Source organism: Ammospiza caudacuta, chromosome 24, assembly GCF_027887145.1.
Source record: "Ammospiza caudacuta isolate bAmmCau1 chromosome 24, bAmmCau1.pri, whole genome shotgun sequence".
NCBI classification, from domain to species: domain Eukaryota; kingdom Metazoa; phylum Chordata; class Aves; order Passeriformes; family Passerellidae; genus Ammospiza; species Ammospiza caudacuta.
This window is the reverse complement of record NC_080616.1, coordinates 8,615,211-8,640,414: the sequence shown is the minus strand read 5'-3', so window position 1 is coordinate 8,640,414 and position 25,204 is coordinate 8,615,211. Positions and strand designations below refer to the sequence as shown.

Below are 25,204 nucleotides of genomic sequence, written 5' to 3'. Positions count from 1 at the left end.
ACATATATTACATATGCTATACAAAATATACATTCTGCTGTGAAAAAAATATAAATAGACAATAGGAAATAGCAAGAGGGAACAGAAGCAGCTTTGCTCTTGCTGCTTCTGATCCCCCTCAATTCCTGTACCGGTAGTGCTTTGGCATTGATTGAGGCAATTGCTTGTTTTTACTGAAAAAAGAAAGGCCACTCTGTCCCTCTGCAAAGGGGAAACAAGACACACATGACTTTCTCCTCCAAGTCTACCAAAGAAGTTTTTCCACAGTGCAGAAAAGTGTCACCTACTTACAAGCATCAGCTATTTACAACCAGCTTATGGACTTTAAATGCTCATGGAAGGATGTAAATGCCTTAATTCAGGATTCAGCTTTTATAGGCCAATCTCTCACAGAAATCAGAGCAGCTTTAGCTGCACTCTCTGACAGCCAGCATAGTCCTGGTATAGACAGTAGTGATTTTAAAGCCCTGACCCAGGACAAGCAGGTCTCACCTACCTAAAGTGAATTCTCTTGCTCCAGGGAGTTGTACCCCAAGTACTCTCAGGGTCTGGATGATGCCAGCTGCACTGTGACAGATGTGTGAGCTCAGCTCCTACAAAGCGAGAGAGGAATGAAAGAAACAGGAATAAGCATTTGCCAAATGGCGATGAGAGAGCAGCAGCAGGGACGTAGTTTTCCCACTGCTGGGAATCACAAATGCCAGCAGCACCTTGTCCCAGTAGCCTGAGTGACTACGGGCTGAGAGAGCAGCCCACAATGATAAGGCTTTGCTGCTGCTATAGTTTCATGGCACGACCATTTTCATCTGGATTTAAACTGACAGTGCTGGGTCCCTGCAGCAGGGAGCACTTTGGATTCAGAATAAGCACCGTGCCTTAAATGCTGCCTGGGAAGGAAAAGTCTGGAGGAAAAAAAACCAGAAAGAAACAAACTGATAATTTTTTTTTTTTTTAAAGACTTCACCTGTCAGAATCCCAAAATTTACACACCTGTGTTTCTCTCTATTTTACCCAAAGGTCAAGGACAATTGCATCCCCTCCCCACTAAAGCTGCTGTCTACCCAAAGCAGTCATGCTGGCTTTGAGAGCATGGGAAGAGGCCTTAAAAATATTTACTCATTTGCAAGGTTTTGACTATTACTCCTGTCCAAAGAGCCATAGGAAAAGCATCATTAATCCCAGTGTTTCTCCACTCATTTACTCAAATACTTCAGTCTCTAAATTCTGCTGTGATTCTGCATGACTAGACCTAACAATTGAGTTGCAAACCTTTCAGTCCAGGAATGGATCAATGGGAATTCTCACACACCTACAACTGAACTGGGCCAAAAAGGGGTTTCTTTATAAAAATATCACACAGATGGTTTTATTTGGGTGCAAATCCTATAGCTCCAAAGCAGACAGTAGTGACCAGGGAGTAAGCACCTCACTCTAAAGGTGTGACCACAGAGCACAATGTACCTGCTGAAAACCCATCCCTAAGGAGTCTTTTAACACCTTCTACAAAAAGGGGCATTTTCCCCCAAAAAGAACAACTTTCCAGGAAGCCTTTATAATGTCATTTGTCATCCTTATTTTCTCAGGCACATCTCACTGAAACTATGGAGTCTGAGCTTCCCCTGTGTCAGCAAGATCTTTCAGTAGTGAGGGGTTCCCTGCATTGTATCATTTCTCACCTGTCAAATATTTAAATATTTTGACCACACCAAGATTTAAGGGAACTATTAGTTCAACAATGTAGCCTGATATTTTACAACAGAAAAGGATCAGTGTTTTAAATTCCATATGCCTTTGGCTATGCAGAAAAAATAAGTATTCATCAAGTGCTCTCTCAATTTACCTCATGCTTTTTATCACCACATTCTTTTTAAGTTCACTTAACTGTCAGCTAGGAAAAAAGTTCACTGAACAGTCAGCTGGAGACCCTCTCAGCAGATACAATACAAAGGGTTTTTTTATAGATAAAAGCTTAGATACACCTTGAAATTCTGCTACTATCATGAAATGAATCAGCTAGCAGCCAGGCACACAGTTGTAGGCAACAATGAAATTCATCAATATCACAGTTCTACCACATATCTATAAGTAAATGCACTTTTCAAAATAAAGACAGCTCTATTCCCTCACAAACAAGCTTTCAGTCCCCCCAAGCTCCCCATATGGCTTGATAAGCAGCTGTCAAGACTAACAGTATGATACATACTTTGGCATAATAAAAAATAATTTACATTACAGTCAACACATTTATATGCTTAGTGTATACAAAATATTTATAAATGCGAGTTTATTTACAACTAGAGTCCATTATTCATAGAAGAAAACAAGTCCCAAATTCAGACTGGCAACAGACACCTGCCAACAGTCTAAGGAAGGAAAAGCTGGCCAAGAGTTTTACACTTACAGTTCCGGGGGAATTCCATGAGGAGGCCCTGATGGTTTGTTTCCAAGAAGACAAAACACTGAAATAGCTACACACGTTCTTCAGAGCTTTCCAAAACATGCACCACCACAAAGACTGCTTTCAGCATCACACAATCCATGTTTTAATGTTATTTTTGCAGATAGAACTAATTTTCCATGTGTTCTCTGGTGCACATTCCCATTTCCAATGGAAAAATTGCAGAAAAAAGGGCATGTGCCATCTCCTCCAAGAGAGTCTGACTCTTTAGTACTTGCAGACACATATACAAGCATCTTTGGCCTTGGGGTTAGTACTGAGGTAGTAAATACAGTCAGTCAAAATGTGGATTTGTTTTCAAGGCTTTGCGAGTGTTTTATGTGGTTTCACTGTGGTCATGAATGTTCCGTGTCCTGTTAAAGTCAAACCTCTCCTCCCGCAGCCTGTGGCAGGGCCTGGGTGATGCCTGGTCCCGGCCACTGTTGGCAATACTGTCGCTCCGGAGTGGCTGTGGGGCCTCATGGGCCAACGGATGGTGCAGGAACTGCGGGTGAGAGCAAGCCAGGTCTTTGCTGCCTCCCCAGAGAGGAACCTGGAAAGGCTCTGAAGGAGAAAAATTAGAAGATAAACAGAAGCAAGTTCATAGAATCAAGGAATATCCTAAGTTGGAAGGGACCCTCAAGGATCATGGAGTCCACCTCCTGGCCCTGCACAGACACCCCAACAAATGCCACCCTGTGCCAGAAGAGCATTGTCCAAACATTCTTTGAGCTCTGGGCAGCTTTGGGGCCATGACCATTCCCTGGGGAACCTGGGCAGTGCCCAACCACCCACTGGAGGAAGGACCTTTTCCTGATACCCAATCCAAACCATTCCTGACAGCTCCAGCTGTTCCTCAGGTGCTGTCACTGCTCATAAAGAGCAGAGATCAATCACACTGAGATTTTAAAAAGATTTGAGCTCTGTGACTCAGCAATTACAATCCTTCTGAGATTATTTTCTCTGCTTTTGAAAGTATATTTTACTAGATTCTCTCCTTTTCCAGCAATCTCTTACAGTAACCAGGAACACACAGAGCTTCAGTGCGAATTTTTAAAAAGGTGATCTGGAAGAAAGTCAACAGAAAAATAACCAATTTAGGGAGTTCTTTGAACTTCAGGCCAGCTCAAACAGAAAGGCTATTTGAATTTCTTATGTGAAGCTCCAACTTTTGGTTAATACATGTCCCTGAAGTATAAGCAAAGGCTCACATTCACAAACTTAAACGTGCAAATTAAGAAATTCTATCTTTTTAACATCACCCTCTTCAATCTCAGGTACTGGATGCAAGCTGTTGCTCGCTGATGAAACATGGGCATTTGGAGAACAAGTGGTTTAACGTGTGAGTTATTCCACAAACTACTGGCATTTGAAGCTGTTTGTCAATAGTGAAGGGCAGCATAACGAAAGCCAAAGTTATTAAGGAATACAAAGCAACAAAAGGAAAAGTGGACACTCACCAATAATCTGCTGGGAAGAGATTTTCTTATCACTTTTTTTGTCATGGTTGGCAAGGAAGACAGGCACATCTCTGTCTGCTAAGAGATTACCCAGAGCATTGGTTTCATTCTGGGTGTGTGCTGTGTACGTTTCCTTGGGCATCTGCACCATGAGATTTGGAAGGGCTTGATCCAGGGGGTCCTCCTCAGTGATGAAGGCATAGGGACAGTACTCTCGCGTCCGGGAGTAGATGTTGGCATTGTCATAACAATCTGAGCAGATCACTAATGGTGCTGCACCACCTGATGAACACAATGGAAAAATAAAATACTCTCAAAAGGATGAGGATGCCAGATTTCCACAACCTTTATGTCCTGGTATAAGCATTTATTATAGCAGCACAGATTGAAGGGTCTTTTTACAGTTAAGGGAGTAACAGAGTACTTGGCTCGAGAGGTCATATGAGAAATCGCTCAGGTTCCCCCATCCAAATTCTCCACCGCAGTCCCCTTATGAAGCTGACCAGGGGAACTATAGACATGTTCCCCTATTTCATGGGCAAAAAAGTTCAATGCAGGTGCAGTCAGCTTGGGCACCAGGGTGAAACAGCCTAGGGATTAAACTGGGATACCTGCCCACATCCAGCTTGGACCTGGCTTGCCCCTGCATGCCCACACACATCAAAGCTGATGATAAACCGGTCACTTAGACGAGCTGCTTCTCAACTCCTTCCTCATACAGACTCTAGTGCAGTGGGACTGGGCTGGAGGGACCATGGATGGGTGTGAAAAATTTACACTGAGGATCAATTTTCAAGCCAGCCTATATAACGAGTGATGAGTCCTCAGCATTTTGATGACAAAGAAGGCATCTCTGTAAGCTCAATGAAACGAACATCCAGAAAATTGTCCAAACAAGGTAGGGAAATAGTGCAGACCCTTTAGTTATAACTGTAACTAGACAGCCAACCTTAAAACAATCCAATCAGCCAACCTTATACCAAGGATAGGAGTCACAGCTAGTCATCTTCCAAGCAAAATCTATTTTCCACCTCTTCTGCCTGGGCTCTTGAGATGCCAAAGGAAAGAAACAGGATAAAGATCTATCTTGACACTTAAGCTGTGAGGATGAGACTGTGCACTGGCATCCTGATGAGGCACTGGCAACACACCTGAGGCCTCTGCTTACCATCTGTCCCTTTGTGCATGTAGCTGCCAGCTGGAGGCATCAGCTGCTGATGGCTCCCTGCCTCCAAGCTACTGTAGCCTTCCTGAGGCTCAGACAGTGTTCCTTGGGAGGACAGGTAGCTGGGAATGTCAGCAGGTAGGTTCATCTCCTCTGCAAGGCAGAATTAACATTGGCAACATTAAACAGTGTAAAGATTTCAAGGTATTACCACCACTATTCCCCACATTAACAAGAATATCCAGAATTTCAACTTGCATGTAGGTATCATTTTTCTACCTCAATAATTACACAGCCAGTTCAAAGTTGACAGGGCCAGAAAGATACTTTCCACCTATTATTCCAGGCCCTGAAAACATTTCTAAATTTCTTCAAATATCTACTTCCAAACTTTACTGTTTTCCCTCAATGTAGGGCAACCTGGTGTATAAGGAATAGAATTAGCACGCTTCTGGTATTTAAAAGAACTAAAATTGAGGAATTTGAGCAAAACCCTGAAGGGATTTTAGAAGGAAATCTTCAGTTCTTTAATCTTATCCATTTGTAAATAACCCAGAAATATCAAGTGTTTTGCACTAAAAACAGGACCAGAGACTGTTGATTTGACACTTAACCCGTGTTAGTGATGCTGTAGTCCTCATTCTTTCTCCTCATGTGGTAGATGACGATAACCCACACCAAGGATGTTCCCACCACACAACACACAACAACGATAATCACAATCCCTACTGTTGTCCAGCCATCCTCTTCATGGACAATGGCACTCTGGGAAGAATCACAGTTGGGGGAAGCCAGGACATTTAGGTAAATATGGCCACGCTCAGTGCCTAGTGTGTTGGACATGATGCATGTGTACTTCCCAGCATCCTCCAGTCCTGCATCCACAATGATGAGGAGCTGATTTGCTGCAGCGAAGAAATGCCGCTCGGTGACTGTCAAGGGACCATCGTCCTTGGTCCAGTTGAGGCGAGGGGCAGGACTGCCACCAGCTATGCACTGCAGGACGGCAGTTTCACCTCGGGTCACTGTCCTGTCCTCCAGGGGCCTCATGAAGGAAGGAGTTTCTGGGACAAAAAGTGAAATTGTAAGATAACTTCCAAGAATCATGGAAAACTATTATGGTTTGGGTTGGAAGGAAACTCAAAAATCATCCTGTCCCATCCCCTGCCATAGACAGGGACACCTTCCACTAGACCAAGTTGCTCCAAGCCCCACCCAAGCATCTCGAGCACTTCCTGGGATGGGGCAGCTGCAGTTGCTTTGGGAAACCTGTGCCACTCCAATTCTAAATTTGGCCATAATGTTAAGAGTCTGGAAGGAACTGACCTTCCATTATTACTCAGCATAGTTCACAGGATGGGTCAGCTTGGAAGGGACCATAGTGGGTCATCTGGTTCTACCTCCCCGCTCAAGCAGGGTTATCCCAGAGTACACGGGACAGGATTGCATCCAGGAACATCTCCAGTGAGGGAGACTCCACTCTGGGCAGCCTGTTCCTGCACAGTAAAGAAGTTCTTCCTCACATTCATGCAGAGCTTGCTGTGCAACAGTTTCTGCCCATGGCCTCTTGTCCCATTGCTGAGCAGCACCAAGCAGAGCCAGGTCCATCCTCTGACCCCTCCCTGCAGACATGGACACACATTGATGAGGGCTCCTTTCAGCCATCTTTTCTCAAGGTTGAACAAGCCCAGTTCCATAAGCCTTTCACAGAATCATGAAATCATTTAGGTTTGAAAAGGCCTCTAGGATTATCAAGTCCAACCAATCACCATTTCCTTCTAAGAGTGATGCTCCAGTCCCTTCATCATCTCTGCAGCCTCTGCTGGACTTGCTCCAGGGACTCTGAATCCTTCTTGTCCTGAGGAGCTCAGAACTGGACACAGCACTCCAGATGTGCCTCACTAGGGCTGAGCAGAGGGGCAGGATCACCTCGCTGACCTACTGGCAATGCTCTTTCTCATGCATCCCAAGATCCCATTGGTCTTCTTTGTGGCAAGTTTGTTACCTCTGACAAAATTTGCTATAAGGCGACACAAATTACTTTCCTGATCTACACTGCTGGACTAAGATATGCCCCTCAGCTCCCTGCAAAGATCACACTAACTCCAACTCCACCAGGCAGCTCTGCAACTCAGGTTCTAAAGCTTCACTGTGTAAACATCACACCAAGTGCTGCTCCATGTATTTTAACTTCATTTTCCACCATTTCAACTTGCTACTTATAGCTAAGCTACACTTCCACCGCAGATGTGCAGGGATCCATCTGCCAGTACAGGCCAGTCACACTTACCCAGCACAGTCAGGGTAGCATTGGCTGACAGTCCCCCTGCGACATTCTGGGCCATGCAGCTGTAGATCCCCATGTCCTCCATCTTCACATTTGCAATGAAGAACACATCATCCTCAGGCATGACATGCATCCTCCTCTCTCTTGCAGCAGGGAAGTCTGTGCCACCATCTTTCTGCCAGGAGATCTGTGGGGGTGGGTGGCCCTCAGCAGCACACTCCAGGCGGGCCATGGCCCCGGTGCGGATAGTGAGATCCATGGGAGTTTTCAGGAAAGAAGGGAGCTCTGGAACAAAGGGGACATCAATTCAGCATTTTCATTGTCAGGTAAAATGCAGCAAAAGCTCCACAGTAGAGAGGAAATTTGAAAACGTATCTGAAACACTCCATAAGAGAGAGCAACGGATTCTTCTGAAGAACTGCACAAATTTTCAGTGGTTATTTTTAAGAGTCTTTCTCCCAAAATTTAAATGCAGTACCTACAGTGCTCATAGAACCACAGAATGCTTTGATTTGGAAGAGCTCCTTAAGACAATACATGCCCAAGGGCAAGGACACCTTCCACTCTCCCAGCTTGCTCCAAGATCTGTCCAGCCTGGCATTGAACACTTATAGGGATGGGGCACCCACAGCTGCTCTGGGCAGCCTGTGCCAACCTCACAGGGAGAAATTTCTTCCTAATATCCAATGCAAACATACTCTATTTCAGTTTAAAGCCATTAAGTTCCTCTAAGATGATGAAGGGAAGAAGATGATTTCTCATGGAAAGAATAAAGGGAAAAGTCTTTGTCACATTTTTCTTCTCTGCTAACAGGGAAGGCAAGCTTCCATCTCATCACCTCTGCTCTGAGGTACTGTGGGGACCAGTGGTCTGCTGACTGATGTGAACATTATTTATTTTGAGGGAAGGGAGGTAAGAAGACAATCATGATGGCTAAAAATAAAAAAAAAAAAAAATACTTCACTTTTGACTTTTCAGAGTTTTTACCACTTATTTTCTGATGAGTCTTCCCCAGTTTTACAAACATGTGGGAAAGGTGCTGAGTTCTGAGGAGACAGTAGAGGGAGCTTTTAGTTTAAAGAATTCCACCTCCCATTAACAAAATGAACAACTAATTGTGTTCTAATAACATATGGAAGATAAATGTCACTGTCAAAAAAGTGAACAGAGGCTTTTCATCCACAAAAAAAAAAAATCACTTCTTTCCAGCTTTATAAAATTATGTGTGATACATCTAAATCCCATTGATATTTGCAAGAGTATTTTGGGCCAGCTTTAGTGAAAAATAGACTTGTAGCTACCTAAATGGAGTTTTGGGTTCAGAGTGTTTCTCCTTTTTTACCATTATCACTTACCATTGACAGTCAGCTTGGCTTTATTGGAATAATTGGAGCCAAAGTGATTGGTGACAATGCACTGGTATTTCCCTTCATCAGTGAAATTCACATTGAAGAGGTGCAGGACAGTGGTGTATTCCAGCACCTCCCCACTTTGCTGCTGGTACCTGGCAAAGTTCTCAACGTCAGCATCATAGAGGACCTCGCTGTCTTTGCGCCAGGCCGTGACCATGGGCGAGTCACTGCTGCTCACAGCAGTGCACATCAGGGTCACATTTGTGCCTCGCAGGGCCACCGTGGTCTCTGGGTGCACTCTTATCTGCGGTTTAGGGAAATTATCTGAAAAGAAAAGCACAAAGATCAGCTACTTTCCTCTTAAACTTGAATTAACATTGCAAAAAAACTCACTCAAAAGAATGCAAACAAAACCAAAACTTTGGGAACAGATGTCCTACTTGAGGGGCACAAATTCAGCTATTTTGAGCTGGGAATCAAGCTGTGAAGGAGGCAGAAGAATCAGCATTGAAAACAATCAGTGTAGAAATGTGGTGCTGAGCAGCCCTGCCTTTTGTCCAACTTCTGAAACTTGCTATATCTAAATCACACTCAAAAATCCTGCTGAAGAGCCAGACCATTTTATGAAGGACTGAGACTTACTTTCAGATAGTTTAAGTACCCTGAAGAGCCTTGAAGTTCTACAAGCACAAAGCATAACAAGCTGGAACTCCACTAACTCATCCCACTTGATGAAAATTATTTCCATATCCATAAATTCAGCCAAGACACTCCCACAGGCACATGCAGAGCTCTGTCAGATGCCACTGTGGTGGTACTGGAGTGGAGAAGTGGGTGCATGACCTACATGATTACTATTGTAGCCTTTGCCACCAAAGCAATGAAAGAATTGCACATACACAAATAACTGTTATAAATTTGCTCACCAGGAAAAGGAAACATCAGGCCTGCCACAGGCTTCACGCAGACTCTGGGCAAAGAGTTTCAGACCACCATAAACATCACAGTTATGGAACACCAGAAAATGTGCCAGAGCCTGAGCTACTCTAATTTTTGCCCAGAGCTGTGGCTGTCCCATTCCTGGAAGAGCTCATGCCAGGTTGAGCAGGGCTTGGTGCAACCTGTTCTCAAGGAAGGTGTCCCTGTCTATGGCAGGGGTTGGAACTGGATGATTTTAAGGTCCCTTCCAACTCAAACTATTTTATGATTCTGCAATATTCTGCTGGTACGGGCAAGAAGCAGGAAGAAAATGTCAAACAGACCTTACAAAGCTAAAGGTAGTCATAAGCAGGGAGAATGAAAGCATAATCCTTTCTTACTAGTAAGCTAAATAAAAAACAATGCCCAACAGCACTACTCCTTTGGGTTAACTTCAGTGCTCAAGCACCACAAAACAGAGCAAAGAGATACAGAATTAAACCCCAAACTTACAGCAGACTCAGGGATGTACATGGGCACTATGGCCAGGACCAAGTACCTTCCCAGAACTACAGCCTGATTTCAGCTACATGACTTGTGTTACTGCGCTTTTATATCAAAAATCACTAAAAATACAAACCACAAACAAAGTCATCAGGATCCACACTGAGAAGGCTTTGTCCTGCCAACCACTCAGGGTGAGCACAGCTGACACTGACAGCCTGCAGCAAATGGTTCTCACTCAGCCACTGGGGCAGCCATTTCAACTGGCAATCACAAAGCAAACTGCTTGTGTTCAACACTCTGCAGAAACAGGGCAAAACAAAAGGGTGAGTGAAGTTTATTTCACATGCATACATGTGATTTCACATAGCAAAGCAACTTAAAGCGTACACATACAGACATATCATATTTACAGTATTATTTTATACTTGCAGGTATTTATTATAAAATCTTGGGTATTTATGCTAGAATCAGTCTCTCTATATCATCATTAAAACCTAACATTTCATTTTAATCCTGGAGAATATAAACTCAGAGTTTCAACTCCTAAAAAAACAATCCCAAAACCACTAAGCCTGTCTTTACAATTATCTCATTCCTCTTTAAAGCAATTTAAAGAACATAACATTGCAGCGCAGCTTCATGTTTCAAACTAAACACAACTGCCATTATGAAATGAGCAAAAGCCTCAATTCTCATTTTAAATGCCAGCTGATAAATATTTAAGGCCAAAAGTGATTTGTTTCATATAGATATCAACTGCAGCTCATTTTCTCTGCTCCACAGAAAACCTACCAACAGAAAGCAATTGGTGGGTCTCTTCTTTCCTACCATCTGCTTTCAAAGTTTCCCAAGTATTATTACTCATTCGCTGGAGAGCCAGACGCCACCTCTGAACTGACTTCAAGACATGGGGGCTGAGTTTTATTTGCCATACTCCAAATATGAGTTTGACTGACTTGCGACAGTCTAGCATTTAATAAGAAGTGATCTATCCTAAGATGCAGCCAGTCATGGGAGAAAAGAGGCACCAAACAAGCCAGGATTCCATCCTGCTCTTTGCCTGCACATATCAATGACTCATCGCTTTTAAAATACATCAGAGGAGGCAACTTTAATACCTGAAATAGTCTCCTCACAGCAGCAGATCTTGCAGACTAAGTCCATCTGGCCAAGGTTAACTAATGGAGCAGCAAACAGTTTTAGACCAGATTACAACAGTCAGAGACTTTATCTCACAGAAAGGACTGCAATACAGTAGTATTAGTCTGGGGTGTGAAGGTCATTTCATATTATACTACTTCAGATGTCTGAAGACCACAAGAGACCCTATCAGCTTAAGCATCTGCTGAGCACGTAGAAAATCTTGTCTAGCTGTGAATTTTAAAGCCTTTCCCTAGCCCCCAAAAATAGGAAGAAAAACACAGGATTTGCTAATGCCCCTGAGAGATTCCTGATGAATTATTTGTTTTGTTCACTGTCTACATGCAGTACTGAGCCTGCTGCAAAATCAGGACAGGAAAAGCTTAATGGTTCAGTACTGCAAGAAAAAGTTAACTCCTCCTAATTGCAAATAAGGAAATGCAGTTGAAGATTTTATCAAACCTTAAATCTAAATATTCTCCTACCAACTTTGAGTTGATATTTTACCAGCATTGCTGCAAATATTTCACAATGAAAGCAGGCACACTTCAGAGAACTTCAAACAACCCTACAATGGCTGAAGAATTCTTTCCAATGCAGGGCTTGTAAACAATCTCTAAATAATTGCTGTGAACTTACAACTCCTTCAGCTGAGCCTGGGCAAAGGCATTTTCTTGGATGGACATTATTGCATTGTTGCTTAAATCTCTGTAAGTTAAGCAAAGAGTACAATGAGGAGTCAGTGTGATTTCATATGCTGCCTTCAGTTAAATACTTGAAATTCTCACAAAGAACACAAGACTAAAGTTGACAAATAATTAGGAGTTCTACAAATTAAAATACTTACAGATGTTTAAGTCCTTCGAGACCAGAGAATGCTTTTTTGGTAATTGACTTAATTTGGTTTCCCTGCAAGATTCTGAAAATAAAGGCCCAGAAACCAGTCTGAATGTTAATAAGAAACAAGACCCAAAAGAAATACCCTATGATGCTTAACTACATTTTTTTTTCTAATTGTAGCTGAGATACAGGACTAAATACTATTCTTTTTAGCTTAAAGGCTCAACTATTTTTCCTGAGAACAGGGCTTCTTTTCTATTTTCAACTTAGAGATTTGGATCAGAAATGTGTCAGAAAATAATTTAAGTCAGGAGGATGAAAGAGCAATAAGTAGAACTTGGGAATGGAGCAATAACAATACCAACCTGCTACCACCACACAACTTCCTGACCGCACCCTCACACCAGGCTATCTGTTATAAACAAAGTTTGTAACTACACAGGATGGAGCTTCCCAGAAAACACCGCGGCACTGGATGAAAAGTGCACAGTCTAAGTATCAAGCAGTTTGTTAATGCAATAGTGTTTCAAATTTGCTCAAAAATACTTTGTATTTTGGGGGTTGTTTTTTTGATAAGTAGTAACTTCTACCCAAACCAAAGAAACAAAATGACAATCATCACACAGAGGGAGTGAGGTATTCAATAATAAATGCAGTCAAATACTTATGCTTCATCTCATCAAATTAGTGCTGTAAGGAAATGCAGTGCTACATAGATCTAATGCCCCTGAACAAGGAACCCAGGACTACATCGAGTGGTTGTTACACACAAGTGGAAACACTGTGACAAAGGCTTTCCACCTTACGTCATTGACTGACAATTACTTAATATTTTGCACTCTCCCTGTCTGCATGCCTGGGAAATGCTGTTGCTCCCCTAATTTGTAATACATACAGTTTATCCAGCCTGCTGAGTCCCACAAAAGCTTCATTTGCATCTTCTATGGCCCAGGAGATCTCATTGTTCCGCAAGTCCCTGCAGGAGAAGACATTTCTCAGAAAGAAGACTTGGAACATCATTCTAACCAGGGCTAGTGGTGAGCTGGGGAAGACAGGCCAGGTATGGGGCTCTGGCACACCTGCAAGGTCTCAAATCTTTTACAAAACTAAACTTGTCAGGAAATGAATTTCTCACTTCAGAGGGGCAAAAGGGAAAACTTCATGATAAGTGCTGCAGTAAGCACCACAAACAAATTCCACAGCAGAACTTCTTGATGTGGCATTTAAGGAAAGCCCCAGTCTGACCAGTACTTTTCATGTGATGGACTATATGCCAGGAGCTGGGAGAGGCTCTTGAAGCAAGTTGGTTCATGTAAGGGAATTAACCAATACACCAGCAGCATTAACCTTCACAAGTAACAGGCTTATACCAGCATTAGCCCATTAAGTAATTACACCCAGGCTACAGTGTAGGCCTGCCAGGCACACCTTGGTGGCTTTTTCAAGATGAAGTTGATATTCTGCTCACAAATCTTGTTATCAGCTAATGGTATTTCTGACTGACCTCAGCATAGCACTTCAGCTCCTAGTGGAGAAGGAAGGTCTGAACAGCAAAAGCAATAGAGCAATACAGTTTGGAGAGGATTAAATGCTCTTCAGAAAGAAGATTAAATAAATTCACTTGCATTTTTAGCCTGAATGGCATGGACTGAGCCAAAAGCAGCTGTTTTGATACCACCATGCATAGAGAGGAGTGTGTTTAAAGGAAATCATGCTGATAAAAAATAGTCTGCCCTGTGTTTTACCTGATATTCTGCAAACAGCTAGATGAAGCTTCCAAACAAGTCAACTGACACAAATCTAGCTACATACACAGGGAACTGTATATACCACTGATATAAGCACCTCTTTCCCTGTGCTAATGAGGGGAAAATGAAGTATCTACTTTCCCATTATGTGAGACTGTAAACTGTGTAGAACACTATTGTGGAAGAGACTGGGATCAACCTCCAGGATATCATCAGTGGTAACAACGATTTTCTTAACTTTTCTTTCTCTGAAATATAGAAGTCCTGCTAAAACCACACAGAGAAATACATACACCAGCTGTAGTACCAAACAACCAGCACTCAACCAACAACTGAACTAAAACCACACGGTATCTCTCATTTTTTGAAGTATTTTTACACTTCACTACTCAGACCACTCAGCAAAATGAGTGAGCAGCCCAAAAGAAAACCCCTCATTGTGTGAAAGAGGAGTTGGCTCCTCATGCCTGGCTGGGCACTAATGCTTGGAGCCTTGTTAATCACCCTTGCTCTCCATCATGCACATTCCAGTCCCAAAGCAAAGGGCCAGGCCCTCACTGTTGACACCCCTGAGAGCCCAGGACAACTTACTAATTAATCTGCTCTTGTTCTTTTTCATGCTACTCTAAATCTAAGAAATTAGGTTTAATTATTTCATTAAAAGGTTGTATTAAGGTTATCAGAGTACAACTGCTTACATGAATCTCTCTGGTGAATTTGCTTATTTAAGCATTTATTTAATGAAGTGACAGAGGGGTTATAAATTTTCACTCCTTTCTCAAGTACTGTTGTTTAAGATAATTACAGCTGTTCAGATCTACTTGGGACAGGACTGAATCTCTTCAGAAATATCCAAGATCTGCCAGAAAAAGTCCTGGCAAGTGCAAAGCTGTGCCTTAAACAGCAAGAAGCAACTTTACACCCCCTGTTACGTTTGTGAGGTCAGAACATGAGCAAGATGGGCTAAACCACACCTTCTACAACACAGAAAGGTTCAGTCCTTGGTTTCTGAGGTTCCAAACCTAAGGAAACCCTCTAGAATAAAGAGCTCCAGGCTATTTGCTCCACAACTGGAAACACAAGGCACCCACACCTCTCAGAAGCCACAGGACACACATCTGAGCACCCAAGGTCACCAAGTCATTGTTTCTTACTACCTCTGCAATTGAGCAGTTGGCTTGTTTTAGCTGGGCTGGAATTCTGTCATCTTGGCAAGCCAAAAGATTATCAGCCCTTCCACACCTGCAGGCAGGACAGCACCAACAACGATCTCAGGCTCCTACAGTGCAATATCCATTGTCTCTACTTCCAAAAGCTCCACTTAAACTAAAATTGCATTAAACTGAAACTTCTGTTTGAAGTTTTCTGTACTTACAAGGTTTGAAGATTTGTCAGACCTCTAAAGACACCATCAGCAATGTGACTAATGCGATTGTCACCCAGGTTTAACTTCTCCAATAAACCAAGTCCCACAAAGGCAGATTCTTTGAGGCGAGTGAGCTGATTGTATGACAAGTCTCTGAAAACATTCAATACACACTTTAAAGGCATGCAATTATTAAGATACTATCTGACTTGATTAACTATTGTGTTCTAATTTCTCCAACAGAATACTTATAATTAAAATAAATCATCACCATGGGCCTAGCAAGGAAATTGAGTACTTCCTTCAGTAATTAATTCTTGCCAATCAATAACTGCAACATTTCAAAAATCCCCAATGAATAGTAGCCCAGGACTTACAGCTCAGCAAGTCTTTGGCAGAATTCCCATGCATCTGGGCTGATCCTGGTGATGGCATTCTGGCTAACATAGAGTTGTTGCAATGTCCGCAGCCCATACAGCCAGCCCTTGTTTACTTCTGTTAAGTTATTATGTTCCAGTTCTCTAATGAATTAGATGGAAAAAACATTTGCCAAATAGATAACCAATGAAACATCTACTTACAAAATTTCACCTTATGGATGTCAAAATTATTTATTAACTTTAAGCCTCAGACAACACAAAATGCATGATTCTTTCAATCCTGTTGAATTTTTAAAAAGTGACTAAAGTATATGAAGAACTGAGTAATTAAACACCAGGGACGGGTGGCAGAAACAAAACTATAATCTCTATTCTCAAAAATAGTTTCTTAAAAAAGAAGTCTTCTGCTAACATCACATCATATACCCTTCACACTGTCACACTGTCAAAGTCACAGTGGAAAGAACAACCCCATGTTATGGAGACTGCAAATAAAAACCAGCAAAAAGCAACTACAGAGGCAAACATTCTTGATCAGCATGTAGGAAGAAGCTGGAAAGAGGACCAATATAAAGGAATCACAAGACTAGTTTGTGTTGGAAGGGACCTCAAAGATCTTCTAATTCCAGCTCCCTGCCATGGGCAGGGACACCTTCCACTAGACCAGGTTGCTCTATTCAACCTATTCAGCCCTACTCTGCCTGGCCTCAAACACTTCCCCAGGAACGGGGAAATGTATCTTACCACTTCTGAAGCAACCAGACATGACAAAAATAATGGGAGAACTACTTTCCTATGATTTTGTCAATATCTCAGCACAGCCTTGATATAAGGGGAACCATACAGGACACAACCCCAAGAGCCATTTTCTTTATGCTGTAAAACTCCACAACTAGGCATACTCACAATTCCTCTATATTACCCAGGCCAAAGAATGCTCCATCCATTAATCTGCTAATCCCATTGCGCTGCATTTTCAAGGATTTTAAGGATTCCAATCCTTGGAATGTAAGACTTTCCACTATTTTAATCCGGTTCCTTTTCAGTTCCCTTTCATAAAGATGACAGTCAAATATTAAGACACCTTGCAACAAGCATCACTGTGTGAAAGTCAAGAACATGCTGAGATTAACAGCTCAGCTGTAAATGTTGTTTGGATGTTTTCAAGACTGTTACTTACAGAAACTGCACATGAGGCAATCTGAAGATCTTTGGTGGAATCATACTAATCCTATTTCTGTTCAGTTTTATCACCATTAGTGAGCTAGATAAGTTATCAAGGCAACCTGCTTCTAGAGTAGTTATTCTGTTGTTACTCAGGTTCCTAAGGAAGAAAGGAAGAAGGAAGGAGGCCTTTCAGAACACAGAAAATTTGATGAACACAATGGCACAAGCACCTCAGAGCAACCACTGATTAAGAGAACCCAAGACCCTTGCTAAATCACATGAGAAATCTGAATCACCAAGCTAAAGCCTTTTTCCCAAAGGAATAGGTGTGAGGAGCTGATTTTTACAGCACGTCCATGTTTCAGCTAGAAGTGGTTAACACAACGTCCACAGTGATCTACTCAAACAGGGCAGAAATTATTCCCTGTCCCTGATGGCTTATGTACCTGCATTCTGAAAACAGCAATTGCTGTTTTCTGTGTTACTTGGGAAAATACAATACAGATTGGTATGAAAACTATTTTATTTCAAGGACATCTGTAGCTCCATTAAGCACTGCTATCAGCTCAAAGCTGTATAAGGATGTTGACTTTAAGACACTAATTTAAGAGTAAATGAGGTCTCCAACACTATCATTGTGGAGCCAGGAATCCCAGAGACAGAAGATCACTCATACTTACAGGTACTTCAGTTGCATTCGTGGAAAGGAAGAGGCTTTGATTTCTGAGATAAGATTAGAACTAAGATCTAGATTTTCCAATGAAAGGTAGACCTGGAGTTGCTCAGCATTTATTTCTGGAATGGTATTGTGCACCCTGAAAAAGATCAGCAATAAATAGGATTATCACAATATCTCATCCTTCTGGATGCACAGCTGAAACAGCAAGAGGGCTCTGTATATCAACTGTACTACTGAGCTTCATGAATGGGACATGCACAACATGCTTACAAAAGTGTTAATTCCTAAAGAGATACTGCAAATCCAAGAGCTATTTGCCACCATGACATATGAACAGATTCAAATGCTGAGGCCGATAGATGAGCTGGTCCTGTGGGAAGTTCCTGGACTGAATCCCACCTGTTTAAAGCTGCCTGCCTTGGCTGACTGAATTTTATTGGTAATTTAGGGTGACTTGATTGTCCAACTGATTTGTATTTCTTTAAAGAGTGCTTACATATTCCCTGATGCTCTTCATGTGAGCAGTATTTCAAGAAAAAGATGTTTGCCTACAATTTGATAGCAGAACTCTAACATGGTTCTCCCATTTGTCAAACAACAAAAAGGCAGATGAGCTATTACTTACAATGAAAGAAGAGTTATATTGGAAGTTGTTTCTCCAAAATATGGAATTTCACTTAGCTCATTGTAATTCATTTTCCTTAAATAGAGGGAAAAAAAAATTACATCAAAGACACTTCAAAGAGGAGAAAAATCCTTCTGTATACAGAAATAATTCATATCAATGCATTTAAAAATTTTACTGTATTAACAATACTTAGTAGTTGACAAAAAAGATTCCTCAAGAGCTTAAATACTAACAATTTGAACAGTGAAACATGTTAGCTTTTCTCATTTTCATGGATACTATTACTTCTCTTTCATTTAAAATCAGCTATAGCCAAAACAAATACTCCTTATTGCTCTTTAAAAACACTGGTCTTCTGCTCCTTCATGAGAAAGGTTTCTGCTCACAACACAATAGTTTTATACATAAAATGTGCTGCCAATATGGAGCATCAATTTTTAATTAACTTGCACTGAATATTTCTGCAAGACAGACCACGTATCTTGACATGCAATAAAACATTCTAATTAGAAAGGATAACTTTAGACTTTATCCTCATAAAAAACAACTTACACTTCTTGGAGTGTAGGGACAGACAAATCAATGCTCCAGTTGGATGATAATAAATGATTATGACTTAGATCCCTAGAGAACAGAGAAAAAAGTTATTTAGTTCCTGGAATAATAATAAAAAGCTCAACAAACCCAAAACATGTATACATTATGCAATCTCAAGTTTGAAACTGCATTTATGTATTTTATACGGTTGCTCCTTCACTAAAGAAAAGAGCTTGTTTTAGTGATCACTCACAATTAAAAGTCTACACAGTTCTGTTTCTCTATTTGAATAAAAAAAACTTTAGTTAAATCTTCTTGATAGGAACATTGTACTTGACCAGAGAATTCTGGCTTTAATCCAGAGCTTTATTAACAACACTTGTCCACTACAAGAAAGAAAAACTTTGCAGGGACATGACAGTAATTTCTTACAAAACACCCGTTATTGAACCGCTTCCATTTTCTCAGCTTTCCAAAGATGCTGACTAACCAAGGCAGGCTTATTTTAAAGGAACAATATACACAGAATTCCCAAACAAGCTGAAGTAAAGAGAACCCTGACGCTGGGAATATTACAAACAGATGCTTTAGCACCAGCTGGTTTTACCTATTAGAATCAAATGCAGGAGCTGGACTCTTTCAATGGGCAAGAGTCATTAAATCCAGCTTTAATGCTCACATTGGGTGTTGGTGCTATTCCCATTGCTGTAACTTTACAGAGTATCTTACTTTTGCCTTGGACTTGGTGCATAAATGCGACAGATGCATCCATTTCTGAGCACAGGCTGCCTCTAGTCATGATGGACCAAAAAAAATCAGGTTTGTGATGGAAACCTGGTCCCAACCACACCAGAAAACACAGGCAGATGTCAGTCCAAAAGGTGAAACAAACCCATCTATGTGACATTTTGCTGGTACAAGTCCAGCACAGAGGTCAATCTCTGAAAGCTCATGCCAAGAGCCTGAATCATTGTGTATCAGGCAGGCAGCAGCTATGCTGACACAAGAGACAAAAATCACACTTTGCAACCAAAACTCTATCTATCTGTTAAAATGAATATTAAAATGCAAATTAGTATAATTCAAAATATTTCCATTGACAACCATGTTTGGACAAGCCACAGCATCCACACATTCCTCTGTTCCTGCAATAGCTTTGGGCCTGTGCTTGACTCCAAATACACCAAGAGCCAAACTTGATCCTGCAAAAATCATTAAGTCCAGTTCCTGGTCCAGAACAGGTCAACCTCAAAATTCCACCGCATGCCTAAGAGCATTGTACAAACACTCCCTGAGCTCTGGCAGATTATTGTTGATCTGTAAGATCACAACCTACTAAAAGACAACATGGACTGAAAATTGACAGACTACAGTATAGTTACAGTTGTTAACTTTCACTCAGGTTCAGTGTAAAGATTCTGCTTAATTATTAAAATCCTGGGTGTCATGGCAAGTCAGGCAGTTCTTAATGTATTCTTTTAATTACACCAAGATGCAAGTTATACAGATAGAGCAGTGTGGATTTGGAAACAATTGGAAAAGAAAGACTCAAGAGAACCTGGAAAGAAAACTGCAGCCAGTCGCAGAACTATTCTGCAGCTCTGCTTCCTCAGTATATGTGGTAATTAAGCCAGCCCTAAACACTAGGAAAAACACAAAAACAACCAAGCATGAGCTGCTTCTGAGGAGGCTTCCCACCTCAGGGGGCTGAATGCTCAAGACACTCTCTCCAGCTGCCCACATTCCCCTGAACCCTGCTCAGCCCCAGCCTCTGGGCATCCACAGGAGCCTGGCACAGACAGGTGGAGGGAAATATGATCCCAAATCCCAGCAGCAGAATTTCCTGAATTTTTCAAACATGCAGGCACCCAGCCAGTGCTGGCAGTCTAATCTTGGAACAGAGTGTTTAACCAGAGCAGGAAGTACTAAACCATGCTGTTTCCAAAGAACCAGTGCACGACAGATGGAGGAAGGAGACAATGGACATGGAAGATAACGCTGCACCCCTCAAGGTGTGCAGATACTCCACTAATGAGCAAAACCAGGCCACGGGGTTCTGAGCCAGACCAACCTGTATGTCAGGCACAGCTAGCGGGCACTGACATACATCTTGGAAGCAAGATTAATACACATGGAAAACTGAAACTTTATTTTTCTAAGGCTTTCAGGAAGACTATAATAGAATATGTTAGCTGGGTAGGGAACCTACAACAACCTTCCAAGTCCACCTGCCTGACTACTTCAGGACTGACCAAAAATTAAAATTATTCAGGACACTGAATTCCTCCAAATCCCTCCTAAATACTTGGCAATGCGGCCAAGGTGATGAGGATGTGCTAACATCCAGTTATCACCCCCAGAAACCTACTGTCGAAATAACGAGTTAGAAATTAAGATTTTAATTCAGAAAGCACGGGAAGTATTTTTCTATTACTCAGATTTGGACTACAACAAAGTTTTCATTACAATAAGTCCTCTTTCAAGAAGTTGGGTAGAGTTGATATTTAAAGTGATTCTGACATTATTTATATCTACATTTTGTTACTAATGCTTTTCTTTTTCAAACAGACCAACTGATCACAAAAAACAGAATTAAATACACTGGATGATTTTCTGTGTTTAGAGATGATTCAATCACACAGCTAAGATTCCTGCTATTCTGGAGAACCAGATGCCATTCCCTTGTTCTGGAAAAGCCAAAACCAAAGAACCCATCCTTTAAGCAGCCTTTGTAACTGGGAGGCCCACGCTGTGCAGAATACAGAGCAAACATGCAAAATTTGTATTTTAGAGACTCATCTGGTATTGTATATAACATCATCTAAACATTCATTTTCAGCTTAAGTGGTACTCATCACTTAAGTAAATAAAACAGAACACACATACCAAAGTGATTATGGATGATGAAGAATGATCCTAATTCAGCCAAGCTAAGCATACTGTGGCACTGCAGAGGTGTTGATGCAGAATGCAGGCAGCCAGTTGAGCTCACCCAAAACATCTCCTGGGAACAGAACTTGCTGAACTAATCAACTGATACCTGAACTACTTCTATTCATCGGCTGTCTGGTTACCAGGATGTATAAACACACCTGCCACTATGGGACTAGAGGCAGTGACCACCAGCATTGTGCTTCTCTCTGCTCCTACACACAGGGCTGGCATTCCTTACTCCAAAGAAACTAATGTTAAGAGGCAGACATACCAAAAAAAAATTCATAACTCCCAAACTTCACAACACTTTTCATCACCTACCAGGTTAGCCATAAAACATATATAACTTCAGAGGCAAAATGAAGTTAGTTTCCTGAGTACTTCCATCATGAAAATCAAGTTCTGTTCTGCTGGCTTCAATAAAAACAAAAGGTGAAAAATAAAACCAACCTGCACACACACACTGAAAGCACCACCTGCAAGTAATTTGAGAATTAGGAAAATGAAGAATTTTTAGTCCTCAGCGCCAGTTGAAATGGTATCACAGAACTAATAGAGAGAAGCACATCAGGGACTTAATTATGTGAGGAAAATTAGGCTTTTATTAATTTTAAACAGCTGGTATACATTATTTAGATACAGAATTTCTAGAGTAGTACTAGTGAAGAAAAAACATCACCCATGCTTCATTTGCCAAAATCCTGAAAGCCACAACAGAGGATAGACACAGAATGGATAAAGAGCAGCTCTGAGGAGGACTTGGTGATGTTGGTGGATGAGAAGTTCAACAGACACGTGCATCTGCAGCCCAGAACACCTTCCCCCCCACGAGTCCTGGGCTGATCCCCAAGCATGAGCAGCAAAGGAGGGGGCGATTCTGCCCCGCTCAGGTGAGACCCCACCTGCAGAGCTGCCTGCCACCCTGGGGCACCACTGCCGGGTGCTCCGCCCGCAGCCCTCCGGGCTCCGTGGGAACATCCCGCGGACAAAACCACAGAATCTATTAGGTTGGAAAACATCTCCAAGATCACTGAGTGCAACCTATGACCAAACAGCACCCTGTCAATCACACCACGGCACTGAGTGCCACGTCCAGTCGTTCCTTGAACACCGCCACCTCCCTAGGCAGCCCCTTCCAATGCCTAATCATCCTTTCTGTGAAGAAATTCCTCCAGATGTCGAACCCGAACCTCTCCAGGCACAGCTGAAGACTATGTCCTCTTGTCTTACCGCTTGTTACCTGGCAAGAGAACCCGATCCCCAGCTGGCTGCACCCTCCTGACAGGAGTTACAGAGCGAGATAAGGACACCGAGCCCCGAGCCCTGCCGGCCCTTCAGCCCGAGCCTCGCACCGCCCCCGCCGCCGGGCCCCGGGCCCGCACCCCCGCCAGGCCGAGACCTGCGCACAGCCCACCGCCCGTCCAGCCCCGCAGTCCCCCGCGCTCACTCACAGCCCCGTGGTGCCGGCGGGCAACGGCGGAATCCTCCGTGGGCCCGGCCCGCTGGGCAGGCGCTGCCGGCTGCAGTCCAGCAGGCCGCGGCGGCACGAGCAAGGCGCGGCGCAGGGCTCAGCGACGGCCACTCGCGCACACAGCGCTGCCGCCGCTAGCAGAAGCAGCGCCGGCGGCAGCGGCGGCCCGCGGGCGGCCCGCACGGCCGGCCCCGCTCCCCGCATCCCCCGGCCCGGCCGCGCCGCCCCGCCCGGAGCTACAGCAACGCGCAAGCGCCGAAAGGCAGAGCCAGCACAAGCTCCGCCCTTCGCTGCCTCCCGGCTGATTTGCCGGGCTGGGCGGGGCCAGGGAAGCGAGGAGCCACCTCAAGCCCCGCCCAGCGCCCCCGACTGATCTCTCGGGGCGTGGTACGCATGCGCGGCGATACGGCCGGCAGCCCGGGCGGCCCCGCGGCCCGCAGGCACAGAGGGGGCGGTGCCACCGCAAGCCCCTCCCACCAAGACTTCCGCTTGGCAGCGTAGGGGTGGGGCCTGGTGCCGCCTGAGGCGGCCTGAGGCGGGGCGGGTGGGCGCTCTCGGTGGCTCTGCTTCGTCCATTTGCACCGCCAGCTTGTCCTTCGGTGGGTGTCGGGGTCTGCACGAAGGGCTCAGATGACCCACTGCTGTTCCTTCCAAGCGGACCCGTTCTGTGTCCCCACGAGGGTGTCATGCTCTCCCCGGGCTGTGGCTGCAGCGCACCTGTGCTCAGGTGTCCCCAAAGCTATGCGGCTCCACTGGCACCATGGCCTGAGTCTGCACTCCCACAGCCACCACGAGGGCACACAGACCTGCAGGGCCCCACCTGGATCACACCAGCATGGCCAGAAATGGCCATCGCCAGTGCCCAGCCTGGCTACAGCACCTGGGCACAGACCAAACCACCGGCTGTGTGCCCAGTACTGTGTGCCCTCTGCAGCCCCTCCATGCCATTTACGTCCTAACGGGGGTCTCAGGCTGCTCCCATATCCCACTGCCATGGCCACGGCCTCCAGGTTGGCCAAGGTCACAGAATCCTTTAGGTTGGAAAAGAACCTCCAAGATCGAGTCCAATTTGTGACTGAATACCACCTTGTCAACAAGATCATGGCACTAAGTGACACATCCAGTTGTTCCTGAAACACCTCCATGGATGGTGACTCTTTGAGTGGCCTGTTACATGTCTAATCACCTTTTCTTTGAAGAAATTCTTCCTAATGTCCCATCTAAACCTCCCCTGGCACCTCTTGAGGCCATTTCTTCTTGTCCTGTCATTCATTCCCTGGAAGCAGAGCCTGACTCCTGGCTACACCCTCCTCTTAGGGAATTATGCAGAGTGAGAGGGTCGTTGAATGAGGAATTGCTGAGATCACTTGGTTTGTTCAGCCCAGAGAAGGGACGTCTGAGGTCAGACCTCATCAGCATCTGCTGCAGCTTCCTCCCGAGGCCAGCAGAGGTGCAACTCCAATCTCTGCTCTCTGTGACCAATGACAGGACCCAAGGGAATGTCTGGAGCTTTGTCAGGGGACAGTCAAAATGGATATTAGGAAAAGGCTCTCCCAGAGGGTGGTCCGGCACTGAACAGGCTCTCCAGGGAATGGGCATGGCCCCAAGGCTGCCAGAGCCAAGGAATGTTTGTACAATGCTCTCAGGCAGAGGGTGGGATTTTGGGGTGTCCTGTTCAGGGCTTGGAGTTGGACTCGATGATCCTTGTGAGTCCCTTCCAACTCAGGATATTCTTTATGATCTGTGCAAAAAGGGCTGAGCAAGGACAGGGAAGATGTCAGGTGGGAATCCGCTGCCTGCATCAGGGTGGCCGCTGGCAGTGCTGCCCCCAGCTGCCACAGGCTCAGGGGAGCTCAGTTAGGAGAATCTGCTTAGACAAAGTCCAGGGCCCAGCACAGGTCTCTCCAACAATTGTTCCCAATGCAATTTGCATTTATAAGACAATTGCCATGGCAGCAGAAATTTGCATATTAATAGAAGCCAGTCTTAATTGCTGAGCTGCTCCTAACAGCTTGGAGCAGAAAGGAACCTGCTGTGATTCACCAAGCTACAACTGCCACTGCTGGGGGCCCTGCCTTCTCAGGCAATTCCCTTAAAATTGCAGGGCAGGGATCTCTCTCCTGCTCCCTCTGCCAGTCCCAGTCCAGCACAGCTCCAAGACCTGTGCAGCTGCCCACAGTATCCATTT

At 43.8% G+C, this 25,204-nt stretch overlaps 1 protein-coding gene across 1 annotated transcript; it reads right to left on the bottom strand.

Moving 5' to 3' along the window:
* On the bottom strand, positions 1–23,220 carry LRIG2 (leucine rich repeats and immunoglobulin like domains 2). Its single transcript, XM_058819239.1, has 18 exons — positions 22,997–23,220; positions 18,627–18,698; positions 18,072–18,146; positions 17,448–17,582; positions 16,781–16,924; positions 16,507–16,650; positions 15,598–15,741; positions 15,230–15,373; positions 13,002–13,082; positions 12,114–12,185; positions 11,906–11,974; positions 10,260–10,423; positions 8,705–9,025; positions 7,353–7,634; positions 5,677–6,126; positions 5,066–5,215; positions 3,898–4,179; positions 1–3,001 (listed from the first exon to the last, which is right to left on the bottom strand). The coding sequence occupies exons 1-18, from the start codon at positions 23,218–23,220 to the stop codon at positions 2,775–2,777; spliced, it is 3,180 nt and encodes a 1,059-aa protein (XP_058675222.1). The 3' UTR covers positions 1–2,774.
* Between the last annotated feature and the right edge of the window lie 1,984 nt (positions 23,221–25,204).

Excerpts from the sequence above, each read along its gene's own strand:
- LRIG2 (XM_058819239.1), bottom strand. The coding sequence starts at position 23,220 with ATGCGGGGAGCGGGGCCGGCCGTGCGGGCCGCCCGCGGGCCGCCGCTG. Across the intron at positions 10,424-11,905 it reads CAGGCTCAGCTGAAGGAGTT|AGTGTTGAACACAAGCAGTT; the intron begins GTAAGTTCACAG and ends CTGTTTCTGCAG. Across the intron at positions 5,216-5,676 it reads CTACAGCATCACTAACACGG|AGGAGATGAACCTACCTGCT; the intron begins GTTAAGTGTCAA and ends TCTGCCTTGCAG.